Source organism: Musca autumnalis, unplaced genomic scaffold, assembly GCF_047663935.1.
Source record: "Musca autumnalis isolate F117 unplaced genomic scaffold, ASM4766393v1 scaffold_2, whole genome shotgun sequence".
Lineage (NCBI taxonomy): Eukaryota > Metazoa > Arthropoda > Insecta > Diptera > Muscidae > Musca > Musca autumnalis.
Window position 1 is genome coordinate 26,117,909 of NW_027411755.1, and position 18,006 is coordinate 26,135,914.

Here is an 18,006-nt window from a genome sequence, read left to right on the forward strand (position 1 = left end):
TTATTATAGTCTTATGTAATAATAGTCCCTTGTTTGCTATAGCCTTATTCATTCACATTATTCCTTTGGTATATAATTTTCCTTTACATTCGATTTTATCGCTTCTGTGGCAAACTTATCGAAGCATAAAATTAGCTGAGGAAATTGTTTGTTTTAAAAGATTTTATACATTGATAATAAGAAAGTTACTTGAAGACCAAATTGCAAGTTAGTAAGGAAATTCTTAATCAGTCACAATGAGATTTTTGAAAAGCATAGTCATATTTGCTCTCGCGCATTCGGTTGTTGGCCAGGGACTTAAAAATGTTTCAAGAATTGCATTTGGTGAAGTCGATGACAGCTGGTGGTACTTGTCTAAAATTTTGCAATATATTTACGAAGAACAACAATATAGCTCCTTGGTGATAATGCATCCTGATGGTAGTAGAAAAGAACAGCTTATGGAAGAAGTCTATCAAAGTGAACTACCAAAACTGATACTCACAAAGAAATTCAACTTTCTTTATAAGGATTATTACAACTCGGAGATATTGTTAATTTTATATGGTATCAAATCGGAACAGGAATGCCGAGAAATGCTAAAGAACGCTGCGGAACTTTTGGATTATATGCGTCAAAGTCGAATTTTAATAGCTGGGAAGAATTCTGAAAATTTCCCATGCTCTGAAGAGCTATTGGGCCAGCAATTGGAATTATATCGGATGACAAATGTCCTCCTAATGTTCCCCTCAAAACAGCCCAAGAAAGTGATCATAAGAAAATTAATTCCCTTCCCCGAATATCACTGGCAGAATTGGCCCCTAAAAGAAGCCTCATATTATCCCCCTTTGTGGTTAAATTTACACAACAAAACCCTAAACACCTTTGTCGAGCAGACATCAGCAAGAAGTATGGTCTATACCGACCCCAAGGGAAATTTCCAAATGAATGGTTTTGTGGCCAGACTAATAATGTTATTTGCCGAACGTTTTAATGCCACGCTGGAAATGTTCTATCCCCTAAAAGTAGGCAATAAAACCCATTTCACCATAATAAATCAGCTGGTGGGTGAAAATAAACTGGATTTACCCATGGCCATGCTACCGGGAATGTTTGGTGATGAATGGCGTAATGTTTCCGATACCTATGATATAAATGAAATAATGCTCATGGTTCCGCTGAGTGAAACGCTAACAATGCCGGAAATATTTGGTGCCCTACTGAGTTTAAACTTTTTCGGCTGTTATATGATATTGGGTTTGATTTTCTCCCTAATCCATGGTCTCATTGACTACTGTTGGAGTGCTATGAAAAATCCATGGGATTTGTTAGTCAACCCCAAAGTTTGGCCAGGGGTATTGGGTCAAGCATTTGCCACACGACCCAAATCCACGAAAAGTTTAAAATTGTTATATCTGCTAATAGGTTTCTATGGTCTTTATATGGCCACAGAATTTGCGGCAAATATTAACACTTATTTTACCCGGCCACCGCAGCATCCACAAATCAATAGCTATGAAGACTTGTTGCGTTCCAACAAGAAGGTACTCATCAATGCTGCAGATGCAAAAGAGTCGGAGGATTGGTTATTTCCCTATCAGCAGTCATTGGTCTTTAGCAACAACACTACCTATGTCCATGAAATGCGCCGTACCTTGAATACCAGCTTTTGTTATTATGCCACCACGGCAAGCTATGAATTGGTATGGCGTCAACAGAAATATAGTTCACATCAACTGTTTAACACTCCCGAGGCAATGAAATATTTCAGCATGCTGCCATGGGGTTTTCGACTGCAGTATAATTCACCATATAAAGATGCCTTAAATTCCCTAATACATCGTGTCCATTCGGTGGGTTTGGTGGATGCATGGCATGGTAGCTTGTTTTGGGATATGCTAAAAACGAAACAGGTCTCAATACGCAACTTAAATCCCTCGGAGGATCATAAGGTTTTAAATGCCAGCGATTTATTTTGGGTTTGGATGATTGTGGTGATTGGTTTGAGTTGTAGCAGTGTGGTGTTTGGCGGGGAGTTATGTTGGAGACAATGGATGATGAAAAAATTAAGAAAATAAATAAATTTTCTGTGAAAGTAAAGTATAAAATAAAGTGTTAAGCAATTAAATAAAAATAAACTACTTCAAAACCTCTTTCAATCTGATTCAAAAGGGAGCGTATACGTTTCGACAGCAATTATACGCTCGTAAGATAAGATGGATGCATACGTAACAACAACATTTATACGCCAGGGATTACCAAATAATGTGTTTAATGAATTGAATGTGAAAAATCCAAATTTTAAATCAAATATTGCAAAAATATTCTTTAAAAAATCCACGCTTTAAATAAAATATTGAAGAATATTCTCCAAGAAATCCACGTTTTAAATAAAATATTGAAAGAATACTCTTTAAAAAAACCACGTTTTAAATAAAATATTGAAAAAATATTCTTTAAAAAATCCACGTTTATCGGTCTGATGTTAGGTGAAAAAATATTCTTTAAAAAATCCACGTTTATCGGTCTGATGTTAGGTGAAAAAATATTCTTTAAAAAATCCACGTTTATCGGTCTGATGTTAGGTGAAAAATATTCTTTAAAAAATCCACGTTTATCGGTCTGATGTTAGGTGAAAAAATATTCTTTAAAAAATCCACGTTTATCGGTCTGATGTTAGGTGAAAAAATATTCTTTAAAAAATCCACGTTTATTGGTCTGATGTTAGGTGAAAAAATATTCTTTAAAAAATCCACGTTTATTGGTCTGATGTTAGGTGAAAAAATATTCTTTAAAAAATCCACGTTTATTGGTCTGATGTAAGGTGAAAAAATATTCTTTAAAAAATCCACGTTTATTGGTCTGATGTTAGGTGAAAAAATATTCTTTAAAAAATCCACGTTTATTGGTCTGATGTTAGGTGAAAAAATATTCTTTAAAAAATCCACGTTTATTGGTCTGATGTTAGGTGAAAAAATATTCTTTAAAAAATCCACGTTTATTGGTCTGATGTTAGGTGAAAAAATATTCTTTAAAAAATCCACGTTTATTGGTCTGATGTTAGGTGAAAAAATATTCTTTAAAAAATCCACGTTTATTGGTCTGATGTTAGGTGAAAAAATATTCTTTAAAAAATCCACGTTTATTGGTCTGATGTTAGGTGAAAAAATATTCTTTAAAAAATCCACGTTTATTGGTCTGATGTTAGGTGAAAAAATATTCTTTAAAAAATCCACGTTTATTGGTCTGATGTTAGGTGAAAAAATATTCTTTAAAAAATCCACGTTTATTGGTCTGATGTTAGGTGAAAAAATATTCTTTAAAAAATCCACGTTTATTGGTCTGATGTTAGGTGAAAAAATATTCTTTAAAAAATCCACGTTTATTGGTCTGATGTTAGGTGAAAAAATATTCTTTAAAAAATCCACGTTTATTGGTCTGATGTTAGGTGAAAAAATATTCTTTAAAAAATCCACGTTTATTGGTCTGATGTTAGGTGAAAAAATATTCTTTAAAAAATCCACGTTTATTGGTCTGATGTTAGGTGAAAAAATATTCTTTAAAAAATCCACGTTTATTGGTCTGATGTTAGGTGAAAAAATATTCTTTAAAAAATCCACGTTTATTGGTCTGATGTAAGGTGAAAAAATATTCCTTAAAAAATTCACGTTTATTGGTCTGATGTTAGGTGAAAAAATATTATTATGAAAAAATATTCTTTGAAAAATTCACGTTTGTTGGCTTAAAACTTCTTGAAAAAATAATTGTTAAGAAATCCACGTTTATTGGAAAAACATATTATGTGTGGTATTCTGTTAAATTTGAATAAACTTAAGCCCTAATAAACATGGGCTTTCTTGATTTCAAAAACAAAAGATTCAAACACCTTCTCATTTTTTTGATGATTTCCAAGCAACCCCAAACATTTTTGCAAGAATTCTGCCAAGGCCTATACAAGGTCGGTCATTCAGAGTTCTGTTAACAACTTTTGACTACAAACATAATAGATTTTATATTATTGAGATTTGAGTTTCTTTGCATTTTAAATCACAATAATGTATTTGACAACAAACATAACTATCAGGTGGGCTTAGTTTCCATCTGAATAAACTGTGAATTCTACTTTTTGCGAGGAATTTAATGGAATGATATGAAAACATTCAAATTGAAAATGGAACGAATGTTTTGAAATTTTGGCTGTTAGGGCGTAGATCATTTTTAATGATTTTTACTAGCTTTCTCGTTTAGAGTTAAGCTTAATGATCGATATTTTTTGCAAGTGAAAAAGGAAAGCCATTGACTCGAACCCACACAGCCACCAAATGATGTGACCGGTTTCGCTGTTACTTGGGCAGCTTTTCAGACATATCGACTGTGGAATGGCTTCTCTGTCCTAGAACTTTGGGTTTTTCAAATGAAACGAATTTTCATGGATGGTTTTCAAAATATTTAATGAAATGTGAAAAAATATTAGTTTTTTTTAAATTCCAATAATTTACATATACCGGTGACACTAACATTACAAACAAAAACAAATTTCTATGTGGTTATTGTTGAGTTGTATTTGTTTTAGTATTTACTTTACCTTGTTTGTCCTACCATGAAGGCAGCAAAATAATTGTTTTTAATTAAAATTCAATTTAAATTTGACACTTTATTAAGTTAATTACGCGTTGCGCCTTCCATGTGTATGTGTGTCCTGTGAAACAAACAGCAGTCGGTGCTAGAGAAACTTTAGTGGATCATAAAAACCCGTAACGGAAATGAAAGAAAGGAATAAACGTAGAGAGCCCCAAATAAACTGTTCATGGAAATCTTTATGGCAAAGTTGTTGGCAAATGGGAATTGTTGACGATAAAATGCGGAGTCACGGTGCTCGTGAACCAACTTTAAATGAATGGAACTCACACCTGGGAAGTTTTTGCGGATTCTGAAACTACAATGTTCATAGATGAGAAAAATAAAAAAACAAGCAAATCACTGGAGCGCGTTTAAATAAAGCCCGCAAGCCCTATCGAAATGGTATTAGAGAAAATATTGTAGCTGTTAAAATTCTCTACAAGATTGACCTTTATGATATTTTTGTAGGTTTTACCATTTTGGAGATATAGAAGTTCAAATTCGAACAATGCACGGACTGTATCGACTCTTTATAAAACAATATCGTGCAAGATGCGCCTTAACTAACTTTAAATGAAAACCGCTTACACCTGGAAGTTTTTGCGGATTCTGAAACAGTACTGTTCGTAGATGAGAAAAATCCAAAAACAAGAAAAAATGGCTGGAGGATTTTTAAATAAATTGCGGTCAAAGTTCACATTTTTAGGTTTATTTTAGGTTTTCGCGATTTTACATGGAAGCCGCAAGTCCTATCGAAATTGGGCTAAAGAAAATGTTGCTGTGAAAATTCATTAGAGGATTGACCGTTATGATTTGTCTAGGTTTTGCCATTTTTGAGATATAGAAGTTCAATTCACACTTTTAGTGTTTTTTTGTTAGTTTTTCACGATTTGCGGTAAGTCTTATCGAAATGGGACTAGAGAAAATCTTATAGCTGTGAAAATTCTCTACAAGATTAGATTTTGTAATTTTTTCCTAGGTTGTACCATTTTTGAAATATGTAAGTTTATGTTGGGAAATTGCAGTCATGACGTTGTTTTTTTATAAAGGGACATACAGTCAGTGAATTGTCCCAATTTGAACTTCTATATCTCAAAAATGGTAAAGCCTACGATAATATCATAAAGGACAATCTTGTAGACAACCACAGCTACAACATTGTCTTTAGTTCTATTTTGATAGAACTTACGGTTTCCCAGCAAGATCGTAAAAACCTAAAATTAATCCTACAAATGTGATCTTAGACCGCGATTTATTTAAGAAGCGCTCCGCCGATTTTTTTGTTTTTCTGATTTGTCTCATCTATGAACATTGTAGTTTCAGAAACCGCCAAAACTTCCAAGGTGTAAACTCCTTTCATTTAAAGTCGGTTCAAGAGCATCGTGATAGCGTTTATAAAACAACACCAATAACCGTAGACTTTTTCGAAAAAAAAAGAATTTTTAATTTTTTTTTTAATATATGTAGGTGGATTTTTTATAAAAATTTTTTCATAAACTTGAACTTAAAAAAAAATAAAAAAAAATTTTAAATATATTAGTTCAATAAACGCGGATTTAAAATAAATACTTTGTTCAATAATGGTTAAGTCCACCATATTATTTTTTTCAACAATCGTGGAATTTTTATGGAAAAAATATTTTTTTAAAAAATCCAGTTTGGAAATTTGGGTTTGAAAAAATCCGCGTTCAAATCCAAGTCTGTGGAAAAAAGGTTTTTTTAAAAAAATCTACGCTTACTGAAAAAATATTTTTTTATAAAATCCACTTTCTATTTTTTTAAATACAGGTTTATGGAACAAATATTTTTTAGAAAATCCACGTTATTTGAAAAAAATATTTTTTTAAAAAATCGACGTTGACTGAAAAATTTTTTTCAAAAAATCTACGTAGACTGAAAAAATATTGCTTTAAAAATCCAAATGTATGGAAAATATATTTTTTTAAAAAATCCAAATTTATGGAAAATATATTTTTATAAAAAATCTACTTTCTATTTTCTTAAATACACCTTTTTGGAAAAAATGAATTTTTTTAAATCCACGTTTATGGAAAAATATTTTTTTTAAAAAGCCAGGTTTGTGGAAATTTTTTGTTTTTTAAAAAGCAAGGTTTGTGGAAATTTTTTGTTTTTTAAAAAATCCACTTTTATTGAAAAAATATTTCTTAAAAATATACGCTTAGGGAAAAATGTTTCTTTAAAAAATCCACGTTCAGGGAAAAAATAGTTTGAAGAAAATCCAAGTTTATTGAAAAAATATTTTTTAAAAAATCCAAGTTAATTGAAAAAAATATGTTTTAAAAAATCTACGTTTATGGAAAAAATTTTTTTTAAAAAATCCACGTTTATTGAAAAAATATTTTTTAAAAAATCCACATTTATAGAAAAAATATTATTAAGAAAATCCACGAATATTTTTTAAAAAGATTACGTTTATTGAAAAAATATTATTAAAAAATCCACGTTTATTAAAAAATATTTTTAAAAAAAATGTTTATGGAAAAAATATTTTTTTTAAAAAATCTACTTTTTTTTTAAATCCAGATTTGTGGAAAATATGTTTTTTAAAAAATCCACGTTTATTGAAAAAATAATTGTTAAAAATCCACGTTTAGGGAAAAAAATTTAAAAAATCCACGTCTTGGGAAAAAATATTTTGAAGAAAATACAGAAAACCCAAAAAATTTGAAGAAAAAATATTTTTTAAAAAAAATCCACGTTTATTGAAAAGAAATATTTTTTAAAAAATCTACGTTTATGGAAAAAATATTTTTTTAAAAATCTACGTTTATGGAAAACAATTTTAAATCCACGTTTATTAAAAAAATATTTTTAAGAAAATCAACGAATGTTTTTTAAATAGATTACGTTTATTGAAAAAAATCGACGTCGACTGAAAAAATATTTTTTTAAAAAATCTAAGTTAATGGAAACATTTTTTTTTAAATCCACTTTCTTTTTTTTTAAATACACGTTTATGGAAAAAATATTTTTGTTAAATCCACGTTTATGGAAAAACATTTTTTCAAAAAATCCAGAAAAATTCATAAACAAAAATATTTTTAAAAAAAATCCAGGTCTGTGAAAAATAGGTTTTTTAAATAAAAACTTTTTAAAAAATCCACTTTACTTTAAAAAATAATTTTTTAAAAAATCGACGTTGACTGCGAATATATTTGTCAAAAAATCTAGGGTGACTGAAAAAATATTTTTTAAAAAAAAATCCAATTTTATGGAAAATATATTTTTTTAAAAAATCGACTTTCTATTTTTTTAAATACACGTTTATGGAAAAAATATTTTTGTTAAATCCACGTTTATGAAAAAACATTTTTTCAAAAAATTCAGAAAAATTCATGGAAAAAAATATTTTTAAAAAAAAAATCCAGGTCTGTGAAACATAGGTCTTTTAAAAAATACTTTTTAAGAAATCCACGTTACTTTAAAAAATACTTTTTTAAAAAATCGACGTTGACTGCAAAAATATTTTTCAAAAAATCCAAGTTTATGGAAAAATATTTTTTTTTAAAAAATCTACTTTCTATTTTTTTTTAAATACACGTTTATGGAAAAAATGTATTTTTTAAATCCACGTTTATGGGAAAATATTTTTTTTAAAGCCAGGTTTGTTTAAATTATGTTTTTTTTTTTAAATAATTCACGTTTATGGAAAAATATTTTTTTAAAAAGGATTGTGGAAATTATTTATTTTTTTTTAAATCCACGTTTATTGAAAAAATATTTCTTAAATTTTTTTTAAATCCACGTATATTGAAAAATTATTTCTTAATTTTTTTTTTATATCCACGTTAATGGAAAAAAAATTTAAAACCCACGTTTATTGAAAAAATACTTTTTTAAAAAATCCACGTTCATTGAAAAAATATTTTTAAGAAAATCCACGAATATTTTTTAAAAATATTAAGTTTATTGAAAAAAAATCTTTAAACAAAATACACGTTTATTGAGAAATATTTTTTAAAAAATCCCATGTTTATGGAAAAAATATTTTTTTTTTAAAAATCTACTTTCTAGTTTTTTAAATACACGTTTATGGAAAAGTATTTTTTTTTAAATTCAGGTTTGTGGAAAATATGTTTTATAAAAAATCCACGTTTATTGAAAAAATCTTTCTTAAAAATCGTTTATTGAATTATTGAAAAAATATTTTTAAGAAAATCCACGAAATTTTTTTTAATAATATTACGTTTATTGAAAAATATCTTTAAAAAATTCACGTTTATTGATAAATATTTTTTAAAAACCCCATGTTTATGGAAAAAATATTTTTTTAAAAAAAAACTACTTTCTATTTTTTTAAATACACGTTTATGGAAAAGTATTTTTTTTTTTAATACACGTTTATGGAAAAGTATTTTTATGTTTTAAATTTAGGTTTGTGGAAAATATGTTTTTTTTTTTAAATATCCACGTTTATTAAAAAAATATTTCTTAAAAATCCACGTTTAGGGAAAAAACGAATTTTAAAAAATCCACGTTTATTAAAAAAATATTTCTTAAAAATCCACGATTAGGGAAAAAAATTAAAAAATCCACGTTTAGGGAAAAAATATTTCGAAGAAAATCCAGAAAAACCAAACATTTTGAAGAAAAAACATTTTTTAAAAATCCACGATTAGCGAAAAAAATTAAAAAATCCACGTTTAGGGAAAAAATATTTCGAAGAAAATCCAGAAAAACCAAATATTTTGAAGAAAAATCATTTTTTAAAAAAATCCACGTTTATTGCAAAAATATTTTTTTAAAAATCTACGTTTATGGAAAAAATATCTTTTTAAAAATCTACGATTATGGAAAAAATATTTTTTTAAAAATCCAGGTTTACGGAAAAAATATTCTTTAAAACAATCCACGTTTATTGAAAAATATTTATTTTTAAATGTACATTTATTGAAGAAATATCCACGTTTATTGAAAAAAATATTTTTGTAAAAAAAGTTTTTTGAAAAAAAATATTTTTATAAAAAATCCACGTTATTAAAGAAACTATTTTTTTTTTTGAAAAAACCACGATTATTAAAAAAATATGTTTTAAAAGTCCATTTTCTTAATAAATAGACGTTTTTTGAAAAATTGTTGCTAGTTTTTTACCCTTTGAAAATGCCAATTAACAATAAAAAATATTCCTTATTTGAGACATATATATTTAAGAAAATCCTGATTTAAATTTAAAAATATTTTTTTTTCAAAATTTGTTTCGGGAAACAAAACTTTTATTTCGCCTTCTGCAAAAAAGACAATCGTTGCTTCCTTCTGTGCCACCACAATTCCACAGCAAATACCAACAACCCCAAACCGGAACCAATTGAAATAATTAACCAAGTCCAATAGAAATCGTTGACCACCAACACCTTAGCAGCCCTTTCCGGATTCGGATCACGTATCGAAATCATTTTTAATTTTAGCATATCTGAAAAAGTGCTGGAATGCCATGCCTGTATTAGACCGGCTGCATGTACCTGATGTATGAGATAATTCAGCGGTTCCTGATAGGGTGAATTGTGTTGTAGACGAAAACCCCATGGCAGTAGACGAAATACGGTTAAACCATCCGAGGTGCAAAACACCTTATGGGTAAAATATTGTTGCTTCCTAGTGTAGATTTGCCACAGGGTCGAAGAGCTGTAGTAACCATATTGCGTATTGAAATGTTGGCGATTCTCTTGAAAGTAGCTGGAATTTTGGGTAATGCGTAACGAAGATTTTACATTTTCTATGTGAGGCAAAATATATTGGGCTTCTATGGCATCGAGTAGAATTTTTAAGGAGGATTGTTTTAGTTGTTCCATACTTTCAATTTGCTGATGATATGTGGGGCTGGTGAAGAGAGTTTGTACTCGGGCCGAAAATTGGGTACTTATATTCAGGCCGGCAAAAAACAATAGAAAGTAAATAATTTTCAAGCCCTGTAGCTTGGTTTTTCTGGCCACAAATGATTGTCCCAAAACTCCTGGCAGGATACGCTCATTTAATAGTAAACTAGTGCTTCTCCAGTGCCTAAAGAAGGCATAGTCATAGAGGGAATGGATCAAAGATAGTGCTGCCGTACATATAGCAATGGAGCCAAAGAAATTCCATCCTAACAGTATGTTGAATACCTCACGTATGGTGCGAGGCTGGGCACAGGGTACCATAAAAATACCCTGGGCAACTTCCAGGGGATATGACATATTAAGCCATTTTTCTTCTGGTCCTGTATCAAGAACCATGGGAATATCGAATTGTGCATCTTCCAACATTTCATTGATGAGGGTATAATGTATTGGCTTACCCAATTCCAAGCCTGGAAACATTACCAAATTGGCATTGAAATGTTGGGCAAATAACATCACCATGCGTGGTATGAAACCGTTTAGACGTAGTTCTTTGGTCTTGGGATCTTGGAAAAGCAAAGCCCTGGGAGGAGTTTGATCGGTAAAAGTTAATAATGATTTCTGCTGGAAATTTCGCCAATGTTGAGTATAATGGGTTTGGGAATTCCAGGGTAACCAATGATATTCTGGGTAGGGTTGTAACATTAAGATTTCCTCCGTATCCTCTTCCATATGGACTTGTAAAAGGATATTTGTCATTTTATGTATTTCAAGGACCATCAGTAGCTCCGTTTTAAATATTCCAACTTGTCAATATTATTTGCCAAAATAAGTATTCTTGTGTGGCGTATATAATCCAATATTGCCGCTGCTAAGTTTAAAAGATACACATCCTTTGACTCCTGCATTAGAACCACACACAAAATCTCTGCATTAAATTTTTTCTTATAAATCAAATCTGGCATTTTCTGGGTAATGATAAATTTTGGTATTTGAAACTCAAGAAGATCTTGAAGAGTTTCATCCTTGTTCGCCATCTTATTGATGTCCTGCTTCCAGTCATGGACAATAAGTGAGTATCAAAGGTGCGTTCTTCGTAAATTTTTTGTAATAATTTTTGACTTTTATTATCCTTGAGTTCATAGCTCAGGTCGAATGCTGCGTTCACTTTACACATGGTTATTACGGCCGAAATCAAAATTATTTTCCAAAATCCTAGCATTACAGCTGAATGTTAGTTAATACGGTAATGAAGGAACTGTTTTGTATTTTGCAAAGACATCGTATTTATATGCCCACAGAGGACATACTTCACCGAAATTAGAACAGGTGTTTAAATTCCTTTAGATTCAGTATGGCCTATTGCCCTTTGTTCAACAGCAAACAATAGCTGGCGATTGACATACGATTAGAAGCTGTCAATTAAACATAAAAGATTTAATGTCAATTCAAAGAAGGATAAGAAAATTTTTTAAAAAATGTACAAAACGTGGATTTTTTAAAAAATAATTTTTTCAAAAGTCGTAAAAAAAAAGATTTTTATTTTTTTTTTTCTTTGAAAAATCTACTATATAAGGATTTGTTTTAAACAATTTTCGAAAATCTGCTAAATGTGGATTTGTTACATTTGTTATTTTACAAATCTACTGAACTTTGATATTTAAAAATAAATAAAATGCCTACTTAACGTGGATTAAAAAAAAAACATCTACTCAACGTGGATTTTTTAAAAAATACTTTTTCCATAACGTGGATTTTTTAAGAAATATTTTTTTCATAAACGTGAATTTTGTAAAATACTTTTTCCATAAACGTGGATTTTTATGAAATATTTTTTCCATAAACGTGGATTTTTTAACAAATATTTTTTCCATAAACGTGGATTTTTTAACAAATATTTTGTCAATAATAGTGGATTTTTTAAAAAAATATTTTTTCCATAAACGTGGATATTTTAAAAAATATTTTTTTTATACGTGGATTTTTTAAATTTTAATTTCAATTTATTTAACTTGTAATTCAAAGCCAACCTGGATTTTAAAAAAAATATTTTTTCCATAATCGTGGATTTTTTAAAAAATATTCTTTCCATAAACGTGGATTTTTTTAAAAAATTCTTCTCCCATCAACTTGGATTTTTTAAAAAATATTTTTTCCATAAACGTAAATTTTTTAAAAAATATTTTTTCCATAAACATGGATTTTTAAAACAATATTTGTTTCAATAATAGTTGAATTTTTAAAAAAATATTTTTTCCATAAACGTGGATTTTTTAAAAAAATATTTTTTCCATAAACGTGGATTTTTAAAAAAATATTTTTTTCCATAAACGTCGATTTTTAAAAAATATTTTTCCATAAACGTGGATTTTTTAAAAAAATATTTTTCCATAAACGTGATTTTTTATTTTAAAAATACTTTTTTCCACAAACGTGTATTTTTAAAAAAAAATATTTTTTCAATAATCGTAGATTTTTTAAGAAATTGTTTTTTTCGTTAATCGTGGATTTTCTAAAAAATATTTTTTCAATAATCGTGGTTTTTAAAAAAAAAAAATATTTTTTCAATCCTCGTGGATTTTTTAAAAAAATATTTTGTCAATAATGGTAGATTTATTAGGAAATTGTTTTTTCAATAATCGTGGGTTTTTTAAAAAATATTTTCTCAATAATCGTGGATTTTTTAAAAAATATTTTTCAATAATCGTGGATTTTTTAAAAAATATTTTTCAATAATCGTGGATTTTTTAAAAAATATATTTTTAATCATCGAGGATTTTTTAAAAACTATTTTTTCAATCATCGTGGATTTTTTAAAAAATATTTTTTCAATAATCGTAGATATTTTAAGAAATTGCCTTTTCTATAATCGTGGATTTTTTAAAAAATATTTTTTCAATAATCGTAGATTTTTTTAAAAAGTATTTTTTCAATAATCGTAGATTTTTTTAAAAAGTATTTTTTCAATAATCGTAGATTTTTTTTAAAAAGTATTTTTTCAATAATCGTAGATATTTTAAGAAATTGCCTTTTCTATAATCGTGGATTTTTTAAAAAATATTTTTTCAATAATCGTAGATTTTTTAAAAAATATTTTTCAATAATCGTAGATTTTTTAAAAAATATTTTTTCAATAATCGTGGATTTTTTAAAAAATATTTTTTCAATAATCGTAGATTTTTTATGAAATTGTCTATTCTATAATCGTGGGTTTTTAAAAAAATATTTTTCTATTATCGTTCTTAAAAATATTTTTTCAATAATCGTGGATTTTTTAAAAAATATTTTTTCAATAAGCGAGGATTTTTTCAATAATCTTAAGTTTGTACAAAATATTTTTTTTGTTATCGTGGATTTGTTAAAGAAATAAATATTCTATCTATTATCGTGGATTTTTTTCAATATTAGTCGATTTTTAAAAAAAACTACAATATTTGTGACTTTTTTGAGGTATATTTGTGGTTTTTTAAAAATATTTTAATTTTTATTTGATGATTTTTTAATATTTTTTTTTTTGATTTTTCAGAAATATATTTTTTTAATTTTACGTTTATTTTTAAATATTTTTTTCAATATTTGTGATTTCAAAAAAATAATCAATATTTATGTATTTTTTTTAAAACATGTTGTTTCTATCAATCTCCCTTATTTCATTTGATAATCCTTTGCTGCATCCATTTATCATTCCATTGTCATAGCTTAAGTCAACATATGGAACGCATATCCGTTTGCATTTAATATTTAATGACACAGACTGACAATCTCGCACATATTTGCATAATTTTCTCCCAACACTTTCACTAACAGCTCCTTTCCTTTCCGTTCATAAATAAACAAATGAATGAAAGCAAACATATGTTTGTTTTGCCTAAAATTATGCTTTAAAATAAAGCGAATTATGATGCTACTAATGCCATTTGCATGCTACTCTCTGGGCAAATACTTTTGAGTAAACGATAAATGATGAGAGCATGTTTTCTCATTTTGGTTACATCCTTCACCAATACCCACCGGTGTTTGTATGGCTGAGAGAAGGAAATTACGCTGTGTCATAGATGACTGCGCTGCGCATTGAAAGAATAAGAGACTCATAAGCAAGAGAATGACTTACTCTCGGGAGAAAAATCTCCGTTTGATGATGTTATGCTGTATTCATTTTAAAGGAAACGAATGTCTTTACAATTTGGAACATAATGGAAATGATACACAAAGTGGCCCACAAACGGAGTTGTTTAGCGGCTTGAAAGTAAAAAATGTTCCAAAATAATAAAGAAGTTATAAATTTCAATAAAACCACCGAGGCGTAGTTTTTGTTAAAACAATGTCCTACTACACTCCAGAGGCGTGGATTTTTTTTAATATTTTTTTCATTTAACCTTCAGATGGGTGTATTAAAAAAAAACTTTTTCATTAAAACTTTACTTTAAAATATTTTATTCGATAAACTACAAAGGCGTGGATTTTTTTAATATTTTTTTCTTTAACCTTTAGAGGGGTGTTTTTTTTAATATATTTCAATTTACATTTCAGATACTTGAATTTAAAAAAATATATTTTTTTTCATCTGAAAAAAATATATTTTTTTAAATATATTTATTTTATTTAAATATATTTATTGAAAAAATATTTTTTAAAAATCACGATTATTGAAAAAATATTTTTTAAAAATCACGATTATTAAAAAAATATTTTTTAAAAATCACGATTATTGAAAAAATATTTTTTAAAAATCACGATTATTGAAAAAATGTTTTTTAAAAATCACGATTATTGAAAAAATATTTTTTAAAAATCACGATTATTGAAAAAATATTTTTTAAAAATCACGATTATTGAAAAAAATATTTTTTAAAAAATCCACGATTATTGAAAAAATATTTTTTAAAAAATCCATGATTATTGAAAAAATATTTTTTTAAAAATTCCAAGATTATTGAAAAAATATTTTTTAAAAAATCCACGATTATTGAAAAAAATATTTTTTTTAAAATCCACGATTATTGAAAAAATATTTTTTTTAAAATCCACGATTATTGAAAAAATATTTTTTTTAAAATCCACGATTATTGAAAAAATATTTTTTTTAAAATCCACGATTATTGAAAAAATATTTTTTAAAAAATCCACGATTATTGAAAAAATATGTTTTAAAAAACCCATGATTATTGAAAAAATATTTTTTAAAAAATCCACGATTATTGAAAAAATATTTTTTAAAAAATCCACGTTTATTGAAAAAATATTTTTTAAAAAATCCACGATTATTGAAAAAATATTTTTTAAAAAATCCACGTTTATTGAAAAAATATTTTTTAAAAAATCCACGTTTATTGAAAAAATATTTTTTAAAAAATACACGTTTATGGAAAAAATATTTTTTAAAAAATCCACGTTTATTGAAAAAATATTTTTTAAAAAATCCACGATTATTGAAAAAATATTTTTTAAAAAATCCACGTTTATTGAAAAAATATTTTTTAAGAAATCCACGTTTATGGAAAAAATATTTTTTAAAAAATACACGTTTATGGAAAAAATATTTTTTAAAAAATCCACGTTTATTGAAAAAATATTTTTTAAAAAATCCACGATTATTGAAAAAATATTTTTTTTACCAAATCCCCTATTTTTTCATTTAATCTCCATAGACGTTGATTTTATAATAAAGTATTTTTTCATTTAAACACCATAGACGAATAAGTTTTCGTATTTTACATATAACGTATAAGTGCTGACATTACTTATACGCAACAGTAATAGTCATACCTAATCTCTTTCTCTTTCGAAATGGTTAGTTAGTAGTTGGTTTTTATTATAGCCATAAATGTTGATTTCCATTTCCTGTTACCCATTGCCCAAGCTTAATTAAACTTGCATAAAGTCATAAAATTTTATTACTCTTATCACAAAGTTCTGATGTCAATCACAGCAAAATTATTTATTTGGTTTTGTACAGTTGTCGACTATCGCACCATGATTAAACATCTACTTTGGTTATTTCTTTTAAATATCGTGTTGGCTGAGGAATCCTATAAAATCCCACTACCAAAGGAGATATTCTATGATTTCCATGAAATTCGCAATTTACGTGACCATATAGACTATGGAGTTATTGAACCCTCCGCATTGCCGATATCAAAACGTCCACATGATTACTATTGTGTACCAAAATATTTGAAAAAGCGAAACAATTTCAATTATCCTGGATGTCTGAGACGTTATCTGCAAAAGGTTTGGTGTTTAAAGATAAATGGGGAATTTATCTAAGATAAATAAAATGCAATAAATAAATTCTTAGAAACATTAATTAAAAATTTATTAGTGTTAAAAATATCTACTAAAGTATTTCTTGGTCGATAGGTGTCACAAAGTTTTGTTGTTCTGATCATGTTATGTTTTTATTCGGTCATTTATCCAAAATCCGCAAAGTACCATTAGGCGTATAAGTAATGACACTAAGTATACGAGTACGTAAACTGCTTGCGTATACATATTGACATAATTCATACGCTCTATGTATGATTTATTTTCTCAACCATTTATTTCAATCCCATTTACCAATATTTCCACAAAATTCCCATCATTTCCAAAATGAAACAAATCAATTTTTTATTACAACATTGAATTATTTTTTTTATTTTTATTATTATTTTTTTTTCTTCGTACAAAAATTTTCATTCACTATAAAAAAGTTGTTAATTAATTTTTCTACAAAATCGTATTTTTTGGGTTTTCTTACTACTGATAAAGTTTTTTAGATGTATTCTTCACAGTTATTTTAGTTTACATGATTTTCATTACAAAAAATAGCAAAAAATTGCTCACAAAATATATTGTTTAGTACTAGAGAGAGGGAACAGAGCCTTCAGAGTTTTTATTTCCTTAAAAACTAGTATTTGTTAGGAAAAATTGTTAGAGAACAAACCAGTTTCTTGTTGTTATTATTATTTATTAGTTAGTTAGTTTTTTTACTTACTTTCTAAGAATGATTGGTTAGTTTTTTTTTCAAATATTTCTACATTAAAATTATCAGTCCCATTTTAAAGTTTTGATAGTAATTACATATTAATTGATTGTTTTTCTATTGTTATTTTTTCTACATTAAAAAATAATTTAAATCAATTGTTAGTAAATTTACAGACATTACTTAGAAATTGAAATAAAAAAGAAAAAATAATAAGAGTACTTACCATTTTTTTTAAATTCCTAATAAAATTCCCACACAAAAGACGTAATTATTTCATATTTAAAATTATGCACAAATGTATTTCTTCCGAACCTCCTGATATTATGGGAAAAATGTCACATATACTGCGTGGATTTAAAAAAAATATTTTCCAATTAACCTTCAAAGGCGTGGATTTTTTAAAAAATATTTTTCCAATAAACCTTCAAAGGCGTGGATTTTTTAAAAAATATTTTTCCAATTAACCTTCAAAGGCGTGGATTTTTTAAAAAATATTTTTCCAATTAACCCTCAAAGGCGTGGATTTTTTAAAAAAATATTTTTCCAATTAACCTTCAAAGGCGTGGATTTTTTAAAAAATATTTTTCCAATTAACCTTCAAAGGCG

The 18,006-nt window shown here is 26.9% G+C and overlaps 2 protein-coding genes across 2 annotated transcripts; one reads left to right on the forward strand and one right to left on the reverse strand.

Annotated features, from left to right (window-relative positions):
• Positions 1 to 407: 407 nt before the first annotated feature.
• On the forward strand, positions 408 to 2,057 carry LOC141392185 (uncharacterized). Its single transcript, XM_073965140.1, has one exon. The coding sequence runs from the start codon at positions 408 to 410 to the stop codon at positions 2,055 to 2,057; it is 1,650 nt and encodes a 549-aa protein (XP_073821241.1).
• Positions 2,058 to 9,833: 7,776 nt separating this feature from the next.
• LOC141392186 (uncharacterized) lies at positions 9,834 to 11,192 on the reverse strand. The gene has a single exon (XM_073965141.1). The coding sequence runs from the start codon at positions 11,190 to 11,192 to the stop codon at positions 9,834 to 9,836; it is 1,359 nt and encodes a 452-aa protein (XP_073821242.1).
• Positions 11,193 to 18,006: the final 6,814 nt, after the last annotated feature.

Bases quoted from the DNA above. Each gene is read 5' to 3' on its own strand.
- LOC141392185 (XM_073965140.1), top strand. From the start codon at position 408: ATGCATCCTGATGGTAGTAGAAAAGAACAGCTTATGGAAGAAGTCTAT.
- LOC141392186 (XM_073965141.1), bottom strand. From the start codon at position 11,192: ATGACAAATATCCTTTTACAAGTCCATATGGAAGAGGATACGGAGGAA.